The 25,641-nt window shown below is 40.0% G+C and overlaps 1 protein-coding gene across 2 annotated transcripts in view; it reads left to right on the plus strand.

Moving 5' to 3' along the window:
• gpsm1b (G protein signaling modulator 1b) overlaps window positions 1-25,641 on the plus strand; it is a 147,137-nt gene that overhangs the window by 31,193 nt on the left and 90,303 nt on the right. For both annotated transcript variants that reach the window (XM_047051065.1, XM_047051066.1), the window contains exons 2-9: window positions 19,191-19,412; window positions 22,215-22,350; window positions 22,459-22,601; window positions 23,255-23,378; window positions 23,667-23,782; window positions 24,001-24,156; window positions 24,295-24,403; window positions 24,913-25,027. In XM_047051065.1, the coding sequence (XP_046907021.1) occupies window positions 19,191-19,412; window positions 22,215-22,350; window positions 22,459-22,601; window positions 23,255-23,378; window positions 23,667-23,782; window positions 24,001-24,156; window positions 24,295-24,403; window positions 24,913-25,027 (1,121 nt within the window). The remainder of the gene's footprint in view (window positions 1-19,190; window positions 19,413-22,214; window positions 22,351-22,458; window positions 22,602-23,254; window positions 23,379-23,666; window positions 23,783-24,000; window positions 24,157-24,294; window positions 24,404-24,912; window positions 25,028-25,641) is intronic.

Genomic DNA, 25,641 nt, shown 5'->3' on the forward strand with positions numbered 1-25,641 from the left:
AATCAACAGACGTGCAATTTACTGTAGCTAGCAGGGGAAGAATACAAACATAAAAAATCACCAGTTAACTTAATTTTAATTAACAAGAACTATAGACTAATACAATAACAGGCTTAAATGAACTAACAACATAGGTTATACGATTTACAGTTCTCAAGGACGCACACACGCCCAAAATTTTGTACAGCCCTATTTCTGATACAGTGGCGGCAGAATTTAACAGTGGCGGGCCGCCACGGCAAAATCAACATAGAGAAAAGAGTACAAAAATATCGATAAAATACTACTAGTAGTCCTGACAAAACGGCATTCTTACTTCCATAAACCAAAGCTCTAACAAAAGTCTGAGTATCCAACGAAGAAATTTGGAAAGTAAGTGAAAACAACACAATTACCTTTTCTAGTTGTTTCCGCCATTTCAGCTCAGCGTGAGAGAAAAATGCATTGCTTCTTTTACTGTCAATGTCTATGATCATCACTATCAGAAAACGTGCAATTTTAATTGGTCATCAATTCACTGTAAGTCCTGTGTATCATGGTAACGAGCACGAGACTGTGGCGAATCCGATGTGGAAAATTGATTTAGTTTATCATTTATTTTTTGTGTGTGTGTATGTCTATGTGATAGATAGAATTATTGTTTGATGCAAATAATTTCAGCTGGCTCAGCCAAAAAATATCAGATGGCGGCTCAATTTGGCTGACAAAATTATTAGCTGGCTTTGGCTGAAACTCAAATGGCGCCGCTTGGCGGCGGCTTTGGGGTCTAAGGTAGAGCACCTCTCCCCTCATTACATTTTCTTATTTCAGTTATTAAAATGAATGTTCTCCCCCAAATCAACCTTTTCAGCTGTATGCTTCCTCTGGCACTAACCAGTGGATATTGGAATTAATTACATTTTGCGATCTCCAATTTTATGTGGGGGGAAAAGAAACACAGACTTAAACTTTCAACCATCCAGAGATCAAAATCTGATGTTGAACTGGGACTCCCCAACTTCCAATGGTACTATTAATAATTTGTGCTACGTCCTCTATCCAAATGGTTGGATCCCACTGCCTCTGCATGTTGGCACCCAATAGAGCAAAACATTGTTCTCCCTCATCAACTTACAAATACATTTGAACATAACTGTGGTCTCCAGTTAGGAGGACGTCTAATATCATTCCCCCAGTGGAGTAACAAGGGGTATACACTTTTTCTGAATTATTTGGGGCGGTGGGTCTCTGCTCATTCCAGGATATTCAAAAGCACTTTGAGGTACCCAGGGGTTGCAGACATCTGGAAGAACGTGTGTGGCATGTTGTCCACCATATTGTCAAAAACAATCCCATACTCACTTTCTGTCCTCTTACTTAATGACATCTCTAACCTAGATCTTTCTATCAGTCAGACACGCTTCGGGGTTGACCGGCCTCAAAGCTGCAAAAAGACTCAGTCTGCAAATGGAAGCCTCCCCACTCTCTGTCTGTACAGAAGTGGTTATTAGACTTTATTGATATAGCCAACATGGAACGCTGGGCGGCTGATATGCACTGTAGCTGGTCCTAAACTTTTCTCCTGGCTAAAGATGAACCACGCTCCAACTGATGGTTGATGAGTTATATTTGCCTTCATGCTCCAAACCACCGTGAAAAACTGAAATAAGATGTATCACATTCTAACATCAGCACATGTCACGTAAATGTGTATCTTGTGGCCAAACCAATTCTGGACAAATGATCTTTTAACACTATTAATCAAATACGACAAACAAAGACATACCGTGTGCGCCCTTCAACCAGAAAGTTATGGGTAGCTAAATTTTCTCGCAGCCTTCTTGCACATCGTAGCTACAAAAGAACGAAACTCACACTTTCCCTGTTGTTAATTAAGTGCATCACATGACTATGGTAGCCTAATTGGCTCAATTCACTTATTCACCAGTAGGTGTTCTTACCATTTAATACCAAAATTCCACATCAGCAAACAATAAATACAATTTGGTATGCACAAGCACAAAAACAAACAAACAAACATATTTAAATAAAGAACATTTGTATATTTCAGCAACAGCTACATGCACCATGCCAAAATCGACAATGTTATATGGGGCTGGGTGGGAGGGTGGGGGGCTGGGGGGTAGGTAAGAAGGAGAGGGATGGTGGGATTTAGGGAGATGTTATGTTATGGTTAGTAATTTTTTTTCCTATCTCTGTTGAAACTTCCCCCTCCCCCCCCCCCCCCCCCCCCATAATTTGTTCTTATTTATTTACTTTACTCTGTTTGTACTGACCCAGAGGCAGTCTATGTTTCTTTTTGTTGTTGTTGGTCTGTTATATCGCTTTGGACTACTGTAATGCAATATGAAAATGTACCCTTAGATTCTCTCCTGTGAAAATTGAGTTTATATCCACAACCATATATCATAACTCTAAATTCCAATAAAAGATTGATTAACATTTTTTTTTTTTTTTTAACTATTATCCAGGTAGTGTATAAACATGGGAGATCTCATAAAAATCCCACTTGGATTGCTCACAATGCTATTGAAGCAGTTCTTCACTGTAACCGTCAACAGAAACGGGGAAATCTGTTTCTCAATATATCTTATGTTTCACTTTTCTTTACTGTAATGCTGGTTTGTTTGGTTCACCTACCTACCTCTGCTGCACTCATGCATGATGTAAGAGCTAATTGAAGTTCTGCTGGTGTTAGCAGATAGATGAATTAGGCCAGGATGTGCCCTTCAGGTCATTGGATTAAGCAAGTCTTGGGAGATGCTGCTGTGAGATGATGATGCCAATCTGTCATCATCCGCATACCCGCTACTTCACCCAGCATCACATCCTTCATCCAGGATGTGATTTTCTCTCTCTCTCTCTCTCTCTCTCTCTCTCTCTCTCTCTCTCTCTCTCTCTCTCTCTTTCTCTGTCTCTCTGTGTCACTCTCTCTTTCTCTGTCTCTCTTTCTCTCTGTCTCTCTCTCTCTCTCTCTGCAAGCATGACTACATAGATGGCGAAAAGTAGATTTGTACCTGCTTAATCACAGCACTCAATGTAACTGTCTTCCAAGTTGTTAGGAGACTTGAAAAAATATTTTTTTTTGCCAGGACCAGAGGCCTTACTATATCAGATTCTTGGTGATTCCAGTCGTTGTTTCAGATCCTCAAGCGTTTCATCATTTAAATCTGGGGAGCTACTCTTGGCTTGAACAGATTGTACCCAAGTCAATTGCTGGATTGATGACTGCATATTTCGCAGTGTGTTTCGCAATCAGATGCATCTGACAATTGAGACTGCTGTGGATGCATTGACTTGGACACTGACAGATGTTCTACATCTTCTACAGACATTTGTAATAATGTTTAACATAAGCAAAGAGCTTATGGGACTTCAACATACTATTCCCACCACCATTGTCTGGAGTTGACATTGTTAAAATCAAGGGGTTTGTCCTTTGTTGAGCTTCGCTCAGATGGCATCTAAGTCATGTCCTCTTACGGGGGCTGAGCGAGCTGTTTGCAGGCTCGTCCACCACGGACCTCGACCCCAGGCTGCACTAAAACCCCTACAGTTGGAGCTTGGGGACTACGTGGAGAAAACTCTCACCAAGCAGAAACAAAGGTACTGTTAGGGGTTTGACAAGTGCAGTGCTGTTTTAGTTGTGAATAGGTCATGTATGAGCCCAAGCATATTCTTGATCAGCTTGTTCTTTCATTTGCGGAGTTTTTCTTACAAAAAATGTCATGTGCAAATTGTCAGTACTATGAAAATAGGACTATTTACACAATACTGCAATTCTTTCAATTAATGAAACAGAAGTATGCTGTTTATCAGTCATATTTGGTCATTTTAAGATTAGATAGCTAGTTTTAAGTCACGCATTATATAATTTATAAATTAAAGTCAGTAGTTTGATCCAAATTGGCCGGTTAAAAAATATCCAGTTTATTTTTCACGCCACGAATGTATGATTGTCTTAGGTTTTGGAAACCACTTAAGTATAGGGCTCACTGACTGTGTGATTATACCGGAAGCTGGTATAGGTAAAGCAAAAATCAGTTGGAACAAATACAATAAATCATACTGTGAGCCTAGCACACATTGTTTTTCTGCAAAGAAAGGCATTAAAATATGTAAGTTAAGACTTTGTCTGAAGTTGTGGGAGGGATTATTTTAAATGGCTCTGAATATATTCTGAGGTGAGATTTTGTTAACATGTTCTTTTTTTTAAATCATTTTTGTCAAGTAAATAACACAGCTGGGAAGGGCTATTAATGTATTATTGAGGCCTTTTATCATAAGAGTGTACAGGAGCTTGTGTTTTGTATGACAAATGTTTTGTGTAAAGATCATGTGCTTTGTTTAAAATGCTGTATGCTATCATCGTGATCCAAGCTATCCTATTTTGAAGAAGCTCCTACATACAGTACACACAAAAGGTTGATCTTTTGCTTTCCAGATAGACATATGGAAGTCATTTGAGGACATGGCAAACAACTTATCTAGTGACAAGGCAGTTGCCATGCAAGGCATTCCCCCCCCCCCCCAGACTGAGCACTTTGTATGTAAATCGGAGTTTATGCCACGCTATTACGTCAATAACGTCACCGTTGCGCCGGCTAACATTGAGCGGACCTACACTCACGATCAATTGCTTGACCAGACGCTCTGTCGTAGCGTACAGCATGGATACCGATCTAACTAGACAACATTACCAATTAAGGTGAACACTCAAACAACGCTTATTTATCTAAGGTAATGCCCTGACTTAGTAGCTTTTCAGCTTGCCACGGGGCATTCTGGGTACCAAGATTAATGCACATTGTGCAACACACTTCAGTTGTGGATAGCAACCCTTACGGAAAGAAAATATATTGCAGTATATTGGAAAATATCATGTGATATATTAGGCAATATATGTCCATATATGGGATGTAATATTTATATTGTACGGAAATACATGGGATAATATATTGATGATAAATATATAACTAATATATTATAAACTATAATATATATTCATGTAATACATTGCAATATATTGCAGAATACAGCAATGATTGCCGTTTTCCATATATTGCAACATATTCAACATGAATATATAATGTGTTTATATATCCCAAAATATATGCAATTTTATATCTATAAATACTACCATAATGTATTCCGATATATATGGGAAAATGTATTGGTAATATATGTAAAGATATAGTGTCACATGTATGTTTAATATATGGTAGAATATATTTGAATTATATGTAAAAAATATAGCTGCAAGCAGCAATGGCGAATTCCTCCTTCAAAATGGCAAAATATTAAAAATAAAATATAAAATTGACATAATAGATAGTTACACCGGGATTACCCAGAAAAACAAAAACTGTTCTGTAAAAAAAAAAAAAATGCCTTTGTCTGGAGTTGAACCTGGAACCCTTTGTTTACCAGCACAATCTCTCAGCCAATTGAGCCATTCCAAGATCTAGACTTTGCAGTGTTCAGTTACTGAATAATAAAATAAGACGTTTCTCCTACGGCAATCATAGTCACATTTGGTCCAAGCTCAAACAGCTCAAATTCAGTCATATTTTCACATATTAAGGTGAAACTTTGCAGGGTACTTCAGGCGGAAGTCACCTTAAAGCCTATTCCTGACGGGGGAATCCTAATTATATGGAAAGATATACATGAAATAAATGTACAGATATGTGTTCAATATATTGTGGAATATATTTTAAATATAGGTAAAATTATCGCTTCCAGCAAACCTCTTTTGAATTAGCCATATCCCCCTAAATAAATGTCAATCTTACGGTATTTACGTTTTTGGGGGCACATTTTCAGTTAGCAGGTGGTACTGTTTGAATCGGGATTCCATTAGCAATAATGCCGTTGACAACCTTCTTAGAATACCTTCTTAGATGGCCGAGCGGTTAGGGAATCAGGCAATTAATCAGAAGGTTGCCGGTTCGATTCCCGGAACCGCAAAAATGAAGCTGTTTCCTTGGGCAAGGCAATTCACCCTACTTGCCTCGGGGTATGTCCCTGTACTTACTATAACTTACCAGTAAGTCACTCTGGATAAGATCGTCTGCTAAAGGACTAAATGTAAATATCACCATATATGTCTGTACATTGTATGGGCATGTTCTCATTTATATACACATGCATTGTACAATATATCTTTCCATATAATTTTACATATATTTAAAATAAATTCTACCATATATGAAGCATACATGTGACACTATATCTTTACATATATTACCCATACATGTTCCCATATAAAGCAGGATATAAATTGCATATATTTTGGGATATATAACCATATATATTATATATTAATGTTCCATATATTGCAATATATGGAAAATGGCAATCATTGCTGTATTCTGCAATATATTGCAATATATAACATGAATATATATTATAGTTAATATAGTATAATATATTAGCAATATATTTATCATCAATATATTATCCCATGTATTTCCATTCATTATATATTGGTCAATGTAATGGAAAATAATATATTACAATATATTAAAATGCATTTCAAATCATATATTGGTATATATATTTTCTTTCCGTAAGGGAAGGCCGTAGCCATGGAGTCAACATTGGAGGGGACAAATTCATTTTTGTTATGATGATTTCGGACAGCGTGCGTGGTTGCCTGTTGAAGGGTAGCACATTTATATTTTTATATTAATATATTGGGGGGGACATTTTGACCAGATTTGAATATTGGGGGGATGTGTCCCCCCCACTATGTATTGTGATTACAGCCTTGGTCACATGGGTGTTGGACATGGGTGTTTTGTCCCTCACGAGTTGCCTCAGGCTTGATGCTGAAAGCATTACGTGAAACTAGTGAGGGCTGTTCGAATGGCGATGTCAACAAGAGCAGTGGTAAAATACAAGTTCTAAAACTGGTTGTTCCCATCTTTGATTGTGATTGGCTATATCGCGTTCCATGCCGTTGTAAAATCCAGCATAACCTTACAGGTTGTCCTCATAACATTCTTTAACATTCCATATGACAGCGCATCGAATATATTATTAAAAATCACGGCAAAAGTGTCCATCTGGCTGTTGCGTGGCAACGATTTATGTAGGAACTATACTTTGTATTGGCGGAAGAATGACGGTTTATTATTAAACAATTTTGTTTGTAATTGTTTTTATGTATGAAACCATATCAAATATTTGTAGTAACAGTTTTAGAAAAGCAATAAGCTCCGCTTCGTGTCGTGCCCAACAACTCCCCTTACCTGTTCTAAAATCAGCGCAAAACACGGCCTCTTGGGGCTTATTGCTTAATTCTAAACTGGTTGTTCCCATCCTTGATTGTGATTGGCTATATCGCGTTTCATGCCGTTGTAAAATCCAGCATAACCTTACAGGTTGTCCTCCTAACAATCTTAAAAATGTTACTGTCAGAAATCCCATTTCAATCCTAAACCATACAAATAGTACAAAGATGGAAATTCAACTCAAGAAATAGGAAACCTGAGGAAAGTGTAATTTAATATGTGGCGTAGCTGAGGAAGCTCGCGCAATACTGCAACTATGGGGACACGCTCACAGTGATGCTACGTGACAGATAAGTGTGTGGCAGAAATTACGACAGAATACAGCGGAAACTTTTGTCAGAGGATGTTCTGACACAGCGCTAAAGAAAGCGTAATTGACATAAGATAAGGCCTAAAGAAATGTTATGAGTTACCATACTTTTGATTTGGAAATCATGTACAGACACATTTTCTATCTTATGAGCGTCATTCGATATTAGATAGCAGGCTATTGCGCTGCTAAATTTTGGTTCTTGGGTCAGACAATTGGTAAAGGCCAGTTTTGGTCACAAAATCGATTTTCATTTTAAGAATTACAATCCAGGGTAATTTACATTTTTACAGAGTGAATCTGAGTTCAAATGGAAACGTCTGTTTATTTGGGATAATGACAATGTTTTTTATCATGTCTTTGACAAAAGAGGTGTGATTTGCAAAAATAGAGGAATCTGAAACAATATACTGCCATGCAAAGGCAAAAGACCGTAACTTCAATTTTGTCGATTTTTTTATTTTTTTATTTTCGGAACAGTTAAGGTCTGCTTAAATGCTATAAATGAAGTTGTCTGTTTTTCAGAGAAAATAAGGTTGTTGTCTTCACCGTAACTTCCAAAAGCCTGCTTTGGCTTTAGAAAGCCAATGCAGAATGCCGTAACATCAGTTACGGTTCTTTGCCTTTGTTTTGCGGCACTCAAAAACGTTCAAATTGAGTTACGGTTTCAATTTAACTAATATGTAACCTAGCAACAACAAACACATCTACCATTAGCCTAGCCTACTCGCTGGCATTCAACACCAAACATCCCAAACATGAGTCGTTTGTAAGTATCGTACCCTAGCAGTTAAATCAAAAACACTCTTGTCTTGTGAGTCTTGTGACAGGTATCCACGTGTATGTTACATTGGCTTATAAAATTTAGAGTTTATATAGTGATAAGCAACTAAGTGAGCGAAGAAACGGAAGTTACTGTATTTTGCCTTGGCATGACCACTTACGATAGACTATAGTATACTACTGTAACTTCAAAATAGGTGTCAAAAGTGCAATTTAAGATCAACAATTTCAAAGATTTCTAATTTAGATAATGTGTAATCACTAAAACATCAAACTGCTAGATTTCCAGTGTCCTACCTAAAATACATTTGGCAGGACAACTACTTTGAAAGTGCAAAAACTTTGAAGTCGTTTTTCTCCGTTCTACACTTCGGCGAGTTACGGTCTTTTGCCTTTGTAGGGCAGTATAGCCTAGGTCTTAAACTTTTAAAAGAAAGAAGTCAGAGGGACTGAAGTAAGGGAACTAGTTCGAGAGACTGAACTGCGATTGTTGTGAAGGGCAAAGGTACTGCATATATGCGTTTGATGCTGCTGAGGTTGTTTTGCTGAAATGTATGAGTTTAGTGGCATTAATTTTTACCGAATCAAATGGACTAGTTGAAGGCTTGTCCAACCAGAAACGTACACACAGTCCTACCATAAAGTCAAACTGCTTCAAGGGAAAAACTTACAATGACGTTCATAGAAATTAGGTCAATTTTTACACCGGTCTGCCAAATGTATTTGTTTTGATTCAACTATGAGGTTGCTGATCACCATTCCCTTTTGCAGGGGAAATGAGAAGACAACTATTTCATTCTACTCTTTACTTTTAGTATTTTGAGTTGTAAATGAGCAAAAGAAAAAATGCTTTTAAATACATGTTATCTTTATAGATAAATAGGCTATGCATTTTTATATAAAATATACAGAAATATCAGTTGTAAAATGTAATTTAAATACGGACCCCTGCAACCAATACAATTAAGCAAGCACACCCTACAATTTCCCCAGAAATTGTACCCTCTCTAGTTAAGTTTGTCATTTCAGCAGGGACAGCTGTTCATTGGCAGATTGAAAGTTCGATTCTGGGGCCCTAACCAATGACATGGATTCCTATAGTTCTTACGTCAACGCGATTGGACTGATTTGGTGTATCAGCGACCTTTAAAATTCCCTTAGTTACCAGAACAAGCATCTACGAGAGCAACATAGCTAGCAAAAACTTTGGTTTTGTGAATCAGTGGCGGTGCGTCAAAACAAATTGTCATTGATTTACAAAAAAACCTTTCACAAGACGTTTGCTGGAAGAAAAAAAGCAGATAAAGGATCTCGGACCAACACGATTTACAAGTCCAGCAGCAGGCTAGTGACCGAGGACGAGGCCACAACCAGTACTACTGTACAACCACCGGCTCTGTATGCGAAATGTAGTTAGCTGGCTGGATGTTAATGTAGCTAGCTAGGTACCATGCGATTTGGTAGTGCATGGGAGGATATAGTAAAAAAATAAAAGATATCCTCACTATCTTGTAATGTTTGTAACTTGTATTTTGTATCGTATTGTCTTGCTCTCTTAAATACATAGTTGTTTAAATAAAGTAGTGGTGGCAGGGTAGGACATTTTTTTTTGTTGGGGGGGGCAATTTTTGCCCCCACTGATGAAATCCAGGGGCATAAAAAAAAAATTGGGGGCACTTTTTGAAAATTGTGAAATAACATTTAACCTTCGTTCAAGATAATTAATATGCTTATTTAGGCTAACAGTATATGAGCAATTGTCACCAAATGGGAGAAATAAGACTATTAAGCAGTAGTCTACAGATTCAAAGTGTTTTCTTAGATTATTTTTACAAAGAAAAAATCTGTCAATCATATTTGTTTTGTTCTTCTTTTTTTTTTTTACAACTATTAAGTTATAATTATTTGTTATTTTTTTATAATTATAACTTATTATATTTATTATATTATATATGTATATTTTTTTTATGTATGTTTTTTAACTTTAATCATGTTGTTCCTACCTAGTACAGGAAATACAGATAGGACAGACTAAACAAAGAACAACAACAAAACACAATAAAAGGGCAATACATGGATTAATTAAATCTGAAAAACAAAACGCTCAGCAGTGCTGAGGGGAAAATGTCATTTCAGATCATTAAAAAGTACATATTAGGTTATATGTACAGGCGAGAAACATTATAAATATGTACTTATACATAAATGAGTGGCATATTTGTCAAATAGCACCAGTTCATCATCGTCGTCATCTGTGTCACTGTCAGCCATTGGAGAAGTTGCTGGTCTGACCTGCTGCCTTTTCCCATAGGGTTTTATATGGGGCCGCCTTGCTTTCTTCCCACTGCGGAACCATTTTTTCACAGCAGATTCGGCAGCAGCTGCATCTTCTTCTTCTGGTCCCTCCAGTGAGATCATCATTAGGTCTTCCACTGTGGCTGTGTTGAGATTGATCCGCCCATCAGTTTTGACTCGATTCAGAAGAGAAAACGCCCTCTCTCCCTTGGAGGTGGACATCGGCATGACTTGAATGATTTCAATTATGTGGAGTATGTTGGGGAACTCCTCAGACCACACCTTTAGAATCTGTGCCCATAGTTCCCCCCACTTTGGACCTCTGTAACTCCTGTTGATGACCTTCTTAAGATGGGTCCACTCTGCCATTATGTTTTCTACATCACAGCCGTTTTTTGTTAGTATTTCCTTGAAATGCTCTAGGAGCAGCAAGACCTCCTCATTACCATACTCAGTCAGATCTTCAGGCCAGTGCTTAGGGTCCAGTTTACACATGGCCATGAGGATTGTGTCTGTTTGATACCTTTCTTCCAGGCAGGCCACAATGTCATGGATGAGCGGCTCTCTGGAACTCTTCAATCTTTCCTCAGCATCTGCATAAGTGTCAGAAAGCGCTACACCTCTGTAACTACCACACCTACACTCCACCTTCACTGCTCTCAGCTTTGGGCATCATCTTTCGCCATGTCTTTCAGCACCTCTTTGGAAGTCTCAATAGCCTCCACAGCTGTGGGGAGAGAGATGCTGTCTTTCTGGAACTGGAGAGATAGATGGGACAACTCACCCAAAACATCCATGTAATGTCCTACATGGAAGAGGAATTCATTGGACTTGACCTTCTTGAGCCATCCTCTCACTCTTGCAGCATCTGCTTTCTTTATATCTTGCTGCTGATCACTTCCCACCTCAGTTAGATGAGCGATGACTGCAGGGATGTTCGTCTCGAGTGCTTTAAGGGCTCTTCTGCGGTGATCAACCCATCTGGTCCCATCTACCCTACTGGGTGTCAGGAGAGACTCGTCAAGCAGTTCAGCCAGCCAGTGCAGCTCCCGTCTTCTTTGCCCTGACCCTCGATAGAAGGATGTATAGAAAGATAGGAACTAGGGGTGGAACGGTACACTGAAGTCACGGTTCGGTTCGTACCGCGGTTCAGACATCACGGTTCGGTACGAGTTCGGTACAATGGGGGGAAAAGCAAAACAAAAATGCAGAAGCAGGGCTCCAGACTAACTACTGTACATGCAAGTCTTAGCTAAATGTATGATGCGCTTGTCGATCAGTCCTCCTACACCACGACAAGATAGGCTACTAGCTGAGAAACAGCGCAAACACAGGCAGGGATACAGTAGCAGCAACGCCGGCCCTGGTCCCTCACATATACAACAAAACACGGACGTTGATGGAGCGCGAGTTGTCAGCTGCACCCTCCGTTTCACTAACGACTGATGGTTGGACTTCTCGTGCTACCAAAATCTACCTCACGGTGACTGCTCATTTTATTGACTGAGTGGGAAATGAAAGCGTCAGTTCTACAGACACGGCCCCTGTATGAGCAGCACACAAGCACTCACCTAGCTGAGAAGCTATAGAAAGTCGTGGCAGAGTAGAAACTAGAGAGGCCTGGAAATTTGGAATTTATTGGGTGTGTACAACATCAGCACACATTAGCAACAACTCATAGATACTACGCTCTGGATAAAAGCGTCTGCTAGACTAAATGCACGTTCTAGTAAGACAGCAATATCAGCGAGCCCTCAGCATTAGTACCGCAGCTAAAAGTCTAGGAAAGTTTAGGCTATTTTTCGCTATACTAACACTACGAACATTCATATTTAGCACTAGCGTTGGTTGTATAGGCTACGTCTTTAGTGCTGCTGCTGCTAGCTATCTCTGACTCACTCAGGCACAGCTCGGCTACACAGGTGGCGGCGCCAATCAGTTTCAGAGCTAAGGCGGGGCTACAGATTGTCCCGAAACAACATGAATATCTTACAGTAGTTCCGCATTCCATTAATTAATTTGCACGCAAGTTTTATACATTTTTATACCGTGTATTCTCCGTGCAATTTCACGAGCCAAACCGTGACGCCCGTACCGTACGGTTCGGTACGAATACATGTACCGTTCCACCCCTAATAGGAACCCATCAATCTGAAAAAGGAAAAGAAAAACACAAACAAGGCATTGAGAATCAAAGTCCCACAATGTTTATACTGTTGGATTTAGAGTCCAGCAATGTTAATAAATACTAAGTTTTTTATAATGTGTTTTTTTATATAAAAAGTTAAAATATCACACAAACCTCTTGATTGAAATACGTTCCCTGGAAGGCACTCTTACAGGCTAGCTCTAAACGATGAGCTAAACAATGAATGCCTATCAGCCATGGCATGTCTGTTTTTAGCTTTGTGTAGATGCCCTGCCTGCATCCAAAGTTAATGCTGGCTCCATCTGCTCCGAAACCAACAAGATGATCGGTCCAGTTAGGGATGCCCTTGGAGATTAACAGTGACCGGATGCAATGCAGGATGCCGTCAGCTGTGGCACTCTCAGTGTCCTCAATTCTATTACAAGATAAAAACACACAATGTAATTTATTTTAACACACCAAACAGAAGTTAGCCACTTCAGAGAAATCATTGTACTGTATGTGTGTAAATAACCTTTAGATTAATTGATAAACAATACATTTGAGCAATAGATAATTGATACGAGATCATTGATCATAGTTATACCATGGTCTGGGTGAATACTCAATTCTGATTGGCTGCAGGGTGTACATTATAGGGTGATAACGGACACCTACTGCGTCATTGTAGAAAAACTGTCTTTTCACCGTTCTAAATTATTCCGCTGGCTACACAGGAGCCTGTACAAAATATCTTAAATAAGTAACCATAACAACAGTGACGTAGTCTAAGCATCCATTTACAATTGTGAAAGACTTTAACAAGCTAACTTGTATTACAACAATGAGTGACTTCAATATTTATTTTAACCTATTTGAAAAATGTTTCTTTTCTGAATGTAGTGTGTCAGTGTCACGTAACCGCTCATCTCACATCCCATTCGCTATTCACCTCGCTAGTCAATCTACTTCAGACAGGCTGCGGCCAACACGACAGTACAGTAGCAGCAACTCTACACATGGCCGATCATTTTTTTTCTTAAAAATATTGATTTTATTTGGGGACAATGACATGGCTCGATAGCTGGCTAGTCTTGTTGTTAAACATACTGTCAAATTATAATCACTGTTTGGAGAAAATGCCAACTTTGATGCGATCATCTCACATCCATTTGCTATTCAACTCGCTCCACAGGCTGCGGCCATACTTCAGCCTAGTACTTGTATATGGCCGATATTGTTCGTGAAAATCTTGATATTGATTTTGGGACAGTGACATGGCTGGTTAGCTAGCAAATCTTATTGTCAAACATACTGTAAAATTATATTTACTGTTTGTCAACCGTACACAATGTTATTGCCTTTGAATCCTGCTAGCATAACGTTAGCTTTTGGGCTAATAGCTCAGCCAAGGAAAAGCCGGTGTTGGTTCTATGAGCTGAGCGGACTAGAAATATCAGAGTTGGCTAAAGTTGAAAAACATTAGATTTCTATTGCAAAACGCCTTAAAACACATATTAATGTTTGTAAAACAAAAAATCGTTGGCAAGTGACCATGGTATAAGCGGGATAATGCCCTTCGAGGTGTCCAATATCATCTGATAATCGCCTCTGCATCGTCCATTATCAGATGATATTGGATGCCTCGTTGGGCATTATCCCTTACATAATTACCCTAGAAATGCCATGCGAGGGACACCATCTTTATGCAGGTATTTCACATAAAGGACCTCCTTCTCAGTTGTTGACCTGTCTGTGCTCCCATCAACAAGGACACTGATATAGCTGGAAGACAGTACTTGCTTGCTAACCTCAAGCTGTATTTGTTCTGCGAGGTACTGGGTAAAAACCCTTGCTTGTTTGGGGTTAATGTAGGCATCTTCCAAATCAACTCCATGCCGCTTCTCCAGTTTGACAAGAGATGGATAGTAAGCAAATGGTTTCTCGTGTTTAGCAATATGGTAAGCAATGTCAAACAACTTGACCATATTGCAGAACGCTGTCTCCTGCATCAGATTCACAGCTTCCACAATTGGCTCTCTGTCATTGAGCTGATTACTTCATGCTTCTGTAAAAACAAAAATAGTATGTTACATGTGATAAGGGACTTCATCTATACATTTAAACCTTGAAAATCCCTAGTCAACTGCAGTCTCAACTTTATCCAAATAGAGGATGTTATTCTGAAAATTGTTATATAAAACCCCCCACTATTAATTAAAAGTTTAAGTTGTTATCATTCACATTAATTCATTAAAATCAATAAATGCTAAATAAATTCTACAAATAAATCGTATTTTACAACTGTCCCCGCGTTTTCGGTCAGCCCTGTCACTTTCCATAAAAACGACATACAAAGAGTGCAATATGCCTTTAAGGTTATGACTCAGCGGATGTGACATCATGAGTTGATGCTGTCACTAATAAAGATTAGTTTTTCTCAATGATATATGATTTAAAGCTTGTTTTAGCATGTTTTTTGAGGAGGACAAGCTATGGGGTCAGTTGCTGTCACATTTAAATATCCTAGAAAATAATAAAAGTTTTGGAAAACCAAAGACTTTACTGAAATGCCTTGCTTACAAGCTATCAGTTTTGATGCTAGGAAGCTAGCATGCTGAGGCCGTGTTCACACTTGACTTCTTTTTTCAATTGCCAGCGCCTTTTTTTTACATGCAACCCTATGGGGAAAGGACGCCTTTTTAAAAACGTATAAAACAGCGCAGCACCCGACGCCTTTTTGAGTAAAATGTTCTCAACTTTTTAGAAAAGCTCTGGGTGACGTCAAGTGCCTTTCTGACGGCTGACCAATCAGGACGAGGAGAGTGGGTACGCTGTACCTTCCTTAGTAACCTTCTACCGTAGTTACCGGTACCCCCCAAAATAGACCAACATGAAAGTTGTAGACTGAGGTGAAAGCGCTGAAAGCGCTCTAAAGGCTCTGAAGGCAGCGCTTAAAAATAAAAAGTAAAGTGTGAAACACGGCCTAATGGCAGTTAAATTCATATATCTATTGTTAAACTGTCCGACTGTCCGGCCCTGTCACCTCAGGCCCTGTCACGGCTGGTCACAGTCCTGTGTGACAGGGCCTGACAGCCCTAGGCTATGACAGGGCCCGACAAATGAATGATGAAATGAATGATGAAAGTTATCACTCACCGTAGGCGATTGTGTTACTTGGTCGCCTGGTGACGAAAGGCCACGTATTTCTTGATATTTTCACTCCCCTTGATGAAATCAGCGGAAGAATTTGCCTGTGCTGGATTGATGACTTTGGCAGCAACTCGTTGAGCACAAGATCGACAGGCTTTACAAAAAATGTGTGTCTTCCTGTCATTTACCTCCACCCCGAGCCAATCTAGCTTCCATTTTTCTATGGTCGCTGGGTGAGTTAATTTAGTCTTTGGAACCAGAGATGGTAACGGAGACTGTGTTTGATTAACCTCAGGTGTCCTCACACTCGCAGGATTGATCAAGAAGCGCTCCATTTTTTCTTTCTTTTTTTAGAACGTTCGATAATATACGCACATGCAACATAGGTCAAGGCAGGAATCCAAAACATTCTATGGCAGGGGTGTCAAATTTATTTTAGGTAAGGGGCCACATACAGCGCACTTTGATCTCAAGTAGGCCAGAGCAGTAAAATCATAGCAAAATAACGCATACATAACGACAATATTTTACATTTAGTCATTTTTAGTAGACGCTCTTATCCAGACCGCCTTGATGTTTAAATAATTGGTGAAGGTTTTTGATGATAAACCCTATTTTAAGGTCTTTGTACAACTTTCCCCGTGAGCACACTTCTGAGTAAACAACTCTAGAAGTTTTCTAATTTCTCCATCAGAAATGTATTTTCTTCTTTTCTTTTTCTTTTTTTAATCTTGTTTTGAAGGGAGATAGGCCAGCTATAGAGTGCGCTTTGAATAGGCTCCTAAATGGGTTGCTTGGCAACGATCGACACTTTCGCATTTTCAACAAGGAAGTGCATCTTAAAACCAGGCGTAGCTATGACCGTGGTCTGTCAAGCTTGGTGCACTTGGTGTAATTTCAAATCACAAAGTCGGACGTAGCTAAGACCGATGTAGGAGTTAAGACCAACTTTTTTACGCCCAGCTGGTGCACTCGGCTTATCTGCCTGGGCTCTCCTCTGTTGAGTCCCTTGCTTTGTGACGCGTTTGACGTCAAATGCGTCACAAAGCGAGCAGTGAGTGCTGCTGCCTGTGGCAATGAGCGCTTCTGCCACCGGAGCAAACATCGCATTTAAGTTAGTTTTGAAGCAAATGCTGGATCATAAAAAAGATTAGGGGCAATTTTTGCCCCTCTCCTAGTGATATCAGGGGCAAAATGATATTTCTTAGGGGCATTTTTGCCCTTTGCCCTCGTGTAATTCCGACGCTGAGTGGTGGTTGTTTTGCCCAATTTCGAAGTGCTGTTTTTTGCCCCCCCCCCCCCCAAAATAAAATCACCAGCCGCTACTGCACTCAACGCTTCTAATGATTAAAACCTCTTAAGAATCCTGGCAAATTCGGCTAAAACGCCTAAACAAGGCATACCCAAATAAAATTGAAAGCTGTTCTTGAACTATTTGGAGTACAAGCATGGTTGAGGTCTCTTTTGAAAGGTGACACTGAAGTTCCTTCCCCTGTAGCCAGGATCCATGTGTTAGGATCCCTGTAAATCCTACTGGTTTTGAGTAATAGAAATTTGAACACAATGAGTGGGGGGTAGATTTTGGGAGCCACCTGGTTGGCTTTAGAAGGCTTTAGACATGGCATGGAAGCTGTTATTGGGTAAGACTGCAGTGGCCATTTTGACATCAAGATATTGTAAATATTCCGAAGCGAACCTGAGTTATGACCAATTTTACGTGAACCAATTGTTTCTTCAGTCGGCAAAGTTTGAATGAAGCAACAAGAGTTCATGGCTATTTATGGATGTAATACATGTTTTTTGACATAACACTTACATTTAGTAATTTAGCAGACGCCCTTATCCAGAGCGACTTACAGTAAGTACAGGGACATGAGGCAAGTAGGGTGAAGTGCCTTGTCCAAGGACACAACGTCATTTTGGCACGGCCGGGGAATCGATCCGGCAACCTTCTGATTACTAGCCCGACTCCCTCACCGCTCCCATTTTTACTTGGTTAGATAGTTTGGGCCTTTGGGACTGTAACCAGACCATTTCTGTTGGGATTTTTTGCATAACTGGACAACTCTGAGCCTTAACGTTGAGTGAACGTTAAGTGAATAGTCTGTGTTTACTTTCACGTTGTTGACAAGTTTGTGGTTGGACAAAGACGTTTATTGTACCTGCTGTTGCAAATCAATCTTGAAATGGCTTATGTCAATAGAATCACAAGACTCGTAGTTTTCCAATGATATATGGCATGTGTAGCAGTCTACAATCATTTTGTGTGTGTGTGTGTGTGTGTGGGGGGAGGGGGGGGCGGGGAGGCGTGATAAGGTCTAAAATCTTTGAAGCCGAATATCTGGGTTAGAAATTTCCTGGTTTATCAACATTCAGATACGTATATCTTGGTGTAAAGGAAGAATAGTTAGCCGACAACTGCCTCTTTTCAACAGAGTGTGTCTCAAATGTATGTTGTTTGCTTTTTAATCTATGCAAACTTCATAAATAATAAGTAACATAGGCCTACTTATTTAAAATAAACAAAAATATCAACTGTAAAATTCAAGTACACCTATGATATTTCTTTAAATGTTTGGATGTTTGATATTAGTTTAAACAATAGGTAATGCAGGTGATATAGTAACAAAAAATACATATTTATATATAAAACGGCCCCAGCTGAAACTGACGCAAACACAACTCACAATTTCCCCAGAAATGGTACCCTCTCTAGTTATGCATGGACTTTCTCTCTTTTATGTATGTACCTTCATACATTTGACCCCTGGTTTACTGTAGTTTGGCTATTAGTATTTCAACGGATAAGTAGTGAGTTTTTTTATTATTGTAAGATAAGATCATCCTTTATTTGTTTTATCTTATCTCACTATAATAAAAACAAATTATAGTGTGAGAGTGAAGACAGATATGACAGAAAAACCCCAAAGCTGAATATGGACATGATCAAATTGAGCTGTAGTAGAGGAACATTCTGTGCTAAAATAAGTAGGAACTCACAGTCACATCCTGGAGATGTTACCAGTGTTAGTGTTATGGTTTTCCTTACTCTGTTGCCAAAGTAAGAGCGCATTGTCTTCGTGACATTATTTCTGATATTGATACTACTGATATGTCACAGGGATGTTGTTGACATTATGCTTTGCATGTTGGTGTAATGTGTATCCATTTGTTCTCTCCCTTGTGTGTGTGTTTGTATATTTGTGTGTATGTGTGTGTTTAGGATGGAAGCGTCATGTCTGGAGTTGGCTTTGGAAGGCGAAAGGCTGTGTAAGACCGGGGACTTTAAAGGTGGGACAGCGTTCTTCGAGGCGGCCGTGCAGGTTGGCACGGAGGACCTGAAGACACTCAGTGCCATCTACAGCCAGCTGGGCAATGCCTATTTCTACCTCAAGGAGTATGGCAAAGCCTTAGAGTATCATAAGCACGACCTGACACTGGCAATGTGAGGACATGGGAATACCATTAACTATGCTAGTTTATACAGTTGGATAAAAATACATTTTTCAAATTTTACATGAAAGTATTTCGTTGTATATTAAATTTAACATGATGCATACATGTTATTCATTGAATAAAACTTGCCTTAAATGTACCATCAACTGTTTTGGGTTAATAACATTTAAAAAGTTAGATCTTCTTAGTTTACTTTGATGAACCAATAACTAGGCTTGCTAATCTAGTCTCCTGTTGTGAGGTGTGCAGTTGTCAAGCTGGCAGGGGAGCGTTTAAATCTCTGGCAAGGATATGGAGGGGCACTGTTACATTACAGAACCAGCAGGAACTCTGTTCAGACTTGTGTTTTGGCGTGGGGACAGGTCAAATCAAATAAAAAATATTTATATAGCCCTTTTTACAAGCAATGTCACAGAGGGTTTCACATCCACTCATAGAACTGCCCCTCAACCAACCTAAACCCTCAAGGAAGACAAGGAAAAACTCAGAGAAAAACTCACTAGTGGAGAAAAAATGGAAGAAACCTTGGGAGGAGCAATTCAGTGAGAGATCCCCCTCCAGAGACGGTTGGTGAAGGAGAGGCGCAGAACACAGGCTTAACATAGTCATACAGCAGGGAAGTGTCAATGGGTGTTGAAACACCAAAATCCAGTATTCAACTTGGATCAGTTGGTAAATGTCAGTATAAGCAGAGGTAGTCACAGGGTTGGGGACTGTGGTCAGTGCAGCATCACAGGCCGGGGGCTGAGGAAAGGGACCAGGAACTCGCTGTCGTCCGTCTCGGAGACTGGTTTCCGGTTGGCGACTATATCCAGGTGGAGCCAGATATGCAGCTACAGTGAGGGAAAAAATGTTTGATCCCTTGCTGATTTTGTGCATTTGCCCACTGACAAAGAAATCAGCAGTCTATAATTTTGGGGGTTTATTTGACAGAACAAAACAATCCAGAGAAACGCATGTCAAAATTGTTAAAATATGCATTTTAATTAGTGAAATTACTATTTGACCTCTACAAAACATTACGTAATACTTGGTGGCAAAACCCTTGTTGGCAATCACAGATGTCAGACGTTTCTTGTAGTTGGCCACCAGGTTTCCACACATCTCAGGAGGGATTTTGTCCCACTCCTCTTTGCAGATATTCAATTTATTAAGGTTTGAGGCTGACGTTTGGCAACTCGAACCTTCAGCTCCCTCCACAGATGTTCTATGGGATTAAGGTCTGGAGACTGGCTAGGCCACTCCAGGACCTTAATGTGCTTCTTCAACTCCTTTGTTGCCTTGGCCATGTGTTTCGGGTCATTGTCATGCTGGAATACCCACCCACGACCCATTTTCAATGCCCTGGTTGAGGGAAGGAATTTCTCACCCAAGATTTGACGGTACATGGCCCTGTCCATCGTCCCTTTGATGATGAACTTGTCCTGTCCCCTTAGCAGAAAAACACCCCAAAGCATAATGTTTCCGCCTTTGTGTTTGACGGTGGGTATGGTGTTCTTGGGGTCATAGGCAGCATTCCTCCCCCTCCAAACAAGGCGAGTTGAGTGGATGCCAAAGAGCTTGATTTAGGTCACATCTGACCACAGCACTTTCACCCAGTTCTCAGATGATCATTTACAAACTTAAGACTGGCCTGTACATGTGTTTTCTTGAGCAGGGGGACCTTGCGGGCCCTGCAGGATTTTAGTCCTTCGCGGCATATTGTGTTACCAATTGTTTTCTTGGTCCTAGCTGCCTTGAGATCATTGACAAGATCTTCCTGTGTAGTTCTGGGCTGATTCCTCACTGTTCTCATTATCATTGCAACTCCACGAGGTGAGATCTTGCATGGAGCCCCAGACCGAGGGAGATTGACAGTTCTTTTGTGTTTCTTCCATTTGCTAATAATCGCACCAACTGTTGTCAACTTCTCACCAAGCTGCTTGGCGATGGTCTTGTAGCCCATTCCAGCCTTGTGTAGGTCTACAATCTTCTCCCTGACATCCTTGGACAGCTCTTTGGTCTTGGCCATGGTGCAGAGTTTGGAATCTGATTGATCGATTGCTTCTGTGGACAGGTGCTTTTAAACTGGTAACAAACTGAGATTAAGAGCACTCCCTTTAAGACTGTACCTGTATAAAAGACACCTGGGAGCCAGAATTTTTTTTGATTGAGAAAGGGTCAAATACTTATTTCACTCATTAAAATGCAAAACAATTTATTACAATTTTGATCTTTTTGTTTTTCATTCTGTTTCTCACTGTTCAAATAAACCTACCATCAAAATTATAGACTGATAATTTCTTTGTCAGTGGGCAAACGTACAAAATCAGCAGGGAATAAAAAATGTTTTCCCTCACTATACATTGGCTGGTATATAAATTAATAAGTATGCTTTTCTTACTGTACCTTAAAGAATGCATGACTCAATATTTGACCTTGACCATATAAGTTAGTCCATTTAACCATCAGTGGCATATTATCAAACTGGGATAAATACAGCCCACCCGCACCATTAAAATGCACGTTTTGGTGGTGTAGGTTGCTGAAGTGGATTTCATGGGCATGGCCGTAGGTGTTTGTTATTGCTCACCCAGTTCCAGCTCAGGAAGGTGTAATAGTCACTGGATGAGGTCCACAAGGTTTTAGTAATTTTCCATAAAGTAGACATTTTTGGCATCAGTTTGGCCTTGAGTTTTTCTAGGTAAGATAACACAACAAATAGCATGGCAGCATTATTGCTACCTATTTATATAATTAAAGATAATCTAATATAAAATGAGCTCAATGATTTGTTATTTTACATTTTCAGGACAATAGGAGACCGAATAGGAGAGGGAAAAGCCAGCGGTAACCTTGGAAACACCCTAAAGGTGTTAGGCCGTTTCGATGAAGCAGCAGTGTGCTGTAAAAGACACCTGGACATCTCTCAAGAGCAAGGGGACAAGGTAACACACTCATCCACTTTCATTTTCCACCTCTTCTCTGGCATTTTGTTGCATTTGTCATTATGTGGTTTCTCTCTCCCTTCTCTTGTTCTCTTTCTTTTTGAACAGGTTGGGGAGACGAGGGCCCTGTATAACATAGGTAATGTGTTTCATGCGAAGGGGAAGCAGGAGCTCTGGGGCTGCACCCAGGAGCCTGGGGATCTGCTTCCAGATGTCAGAGACACACTACAGAAGGCTACTGGGTTCTATGAGTAGGTGTCATAGCTAACACTGTTAACTGCACATGCCCATGTACACATACAGTACACTACCGCACACAAACACACTGTACACTCAGACACCATACACACACTGAATAATTTGCACATTTTGTCTCCTCCTTTGTGAAGAGGGATAGTGTGACAGAGGGTTCGGAACAGATGTCATATGAAAGAGTGATTGCCTTTATAGTTAAAGCAATTACTGCAATATGCATACCCAGGGGACATTAAGAGCCTCTGTTTGAAATGACAACATTGTGACAGGCCATTCACAAAATCTGTTTAATAAATAAAGTAGTAAATGCAGTTTAAATACAAATTCAGCTCAAATAACCTGTGGTGTTCAACTGTATGGGCAGAGAAGAATAAAAAATGAAATAAGAGATTCCACGGTCGCATCTCTTAAACAAACTTTGAAGCTTTCCTACCATTTTAGGACATTTTTACTGGAGGTGGGAAATAGTTTGAATTTAATTTAAAAAAATGAATAACAGTCCTTCCATTCACAATACTCACTAAACCGTTAAAATTTACGTTTCGGGTCCTGTGTGATTTCAAAATCTATTCAAGCTAAAATATAGGGTACTGTGTTTTCGAGTAAGTATGGTGGTGAGGGTGTTCTTTCTTGCTTCCTTTCTTTCAAGGATGAACTTGTGTCTGGTCAAAGAACTGGGTGATCGAGCTGCCCAGGGAAGGGCCTTTGGTAACCTAGGCAACACTCACTATCTGCTGGGAAACTTTGTGGAGGCCATCAAGTTCCACAGACAGGTAAATAATCCAGTCAGTCAAGAGACAAAGTTTAGCATCAAAAGGACATCATAGGAGACATAGGATTCTGGACCTAGTAAATCATTTATCCAGAGTCTGTGTGATGTAGAGAAACAGCCATGGAAGCGTATGATACATTTGCCAGTTCTTATGTAAAGTAATTTAGCTTCAAAACAATGAACACAGACTGAAAGTAGTACCTGTGATATTCTCATGCAGAAAGAGGAAACAGGAACAGGTAGGTAAACACATCTTCAGAGTGCCAAAGTTTTTTTCTGTCATTCACAGCGTCTCTCCATCGCCAAAGAGTTTGGTGACAAAGCAGCTGAGAGAAGAGCTTATAGTAACCTTGGCAATGCTTTAATTTTCCTGGGCCAATTCAACACTGCTACAGATCACTACAGGTGGGAAGAGATCATATACTGCTATCTAGTAGTCAAGATAGGCATTGACCTATGTGTTTCAGTATGACAAAAGATGTTATCCATTGTACATTTTAGTCAGGTACCTCTGTTGTTAGTTTTTTTACCTATATCTGTCCGCTTATCTAACCCACTATTTGTCTTCATCTCTTCCGCTTTCACTTTCTTGACTCTATTTCGGTCCATGTAATCACCATCAGAAAAACTTTGCAGCTGTCTCATCAACTGAAGGACCAGGTGATGGAGGCCCAGGCTTGCTACAGTCTGGGAAACACCTACACTCTTCTACAGCAGTATGAAAGAGCCATTGACTACCACTTAAAACACCTTCTTATAGCCCAGGAGCTCACAGACAGGTGCAGGCACACCTACATACTTGTGAAACGCACACACTCACAAGTTAATTTACATACACTCATCATACTGTACACTCATGCATACACAGACACATAATATGCACTTAAATGAAATACATGTTCCTGTCTGTGTAATAGAGTGGGTGAGGGCCGTGCCTGCTGGAGCCTGGGGAATGCGTATGTGTCTTTAGGGAACCATCGTCAGGCACTGCATTATGCCCATAAACACCTGGACATCTCCAGCGAGGTAAACAAGTTAGTCTTTTTTTTACCATAAGGTAAATAAAGATTAAAACCCATAAAAATCAAATCAAGAAAAGTATTATGGTCCAGCGTTCACTCTACACAAAGAACATCTTGTTATAAGTCCAGACCCTTTTCTATTCAGCAATCTAATTGTCGAGGGGGATAAATTACTTTCTAGCTCTCTTACGTTTGAGCTTTGGTGTTCAGAAATGGTGCTTAGACGTCATCTGTTCACAGTAGCAAATGAGGGGGTGACCTGGACAGACATCAATGTCATCTGCCTTTCTCTGCGTGTGCAACACTGCAGCTGGTACTGCACTATACTGTACATGTAGTACTCTAACTCACATCAACTGCAGCTGGCCATAGTTTAGAATAGAGTAATATATATCAACTGTATTAGGGATAATGTGAATCCCTTGTTGACAGATATTTTAAAAAGGTACAGTACATCCCTCTCAAGGTCTGTCTTTCTTTATTCTATCACCTCCTATTCTCTCTGTCTCTCAGATTGGAGACAGGAATGGGGAGCTGACTGCCAGGATGAATGTGGAGCAGTTGATGGAGGCTCTGGGGGTCAGCGAGAGTGACCTTACATCCTGCGGGTCAGAGTTTGAGAAGCAAGGTGAAAGGGGAAGCAGTGTGTGTGTGTGTGGGGGGGGGGGTTAGTTTGTGTCTCTCCAACACTCTTGGTCTTTTACAGTTGCTTGTACTGCCCAGTACTCTCTCGTTCTCCCCATCCCGCCATCACACTCCTTAGAAAAACCCATACAAAGAAGGAAAACACCTCTCCTCCACAGTGAGCCAGCTAGACTGAGCATGTAATGGCATCTAATGAAACAACTACCAGTTATGTCTTATGTCTATGGGAGCAAAAATACTCCAATCCTCATTTTTAATAAAGACATATTTCTAACTTGCCAAGAATCACCATATCTATCTAATAATATTAGGAATCTCTTTTTGTTTGTGTGTGTTTGTGTGTCCCACTTTAGTTTCCCACGATTATCTGGAAAACCAAGCACTCTTCAAAGTTTGAAATGTCGCAGGTTTCCTCTTTATAATTCAACAGAATGCAGTGCCAGCACCCAGTGGCGGTCCTAGCACATTTGGCCCTCCGGGCAAAGTTTTCCCCTGGCAGCAGATGCGCCAAACACCCAAATTCCGGATAATGCTGCCCCGCTTTGCCTGTGCCTAGAACCGCTACTGTCAGCACCTTCACTCTAATTGGTCCTCTGG

Source organism: Hypomesus transpacificus, unplaced genomic scaffold (genome assembly GCF_021917145.1).
Source record: "Hypomesus transpacificus isolate Combined female unplaced genomic scaffold, fHypTra1 scaffold_137, whole genome shotgun sequence".
NCBI classification, from domain to species: Eukaryota; Metazoa; Chordata; class Actinopteri; order Osmeriformes; family Osmeridae; genus Hypomesus; species Hypomesus transpacificus.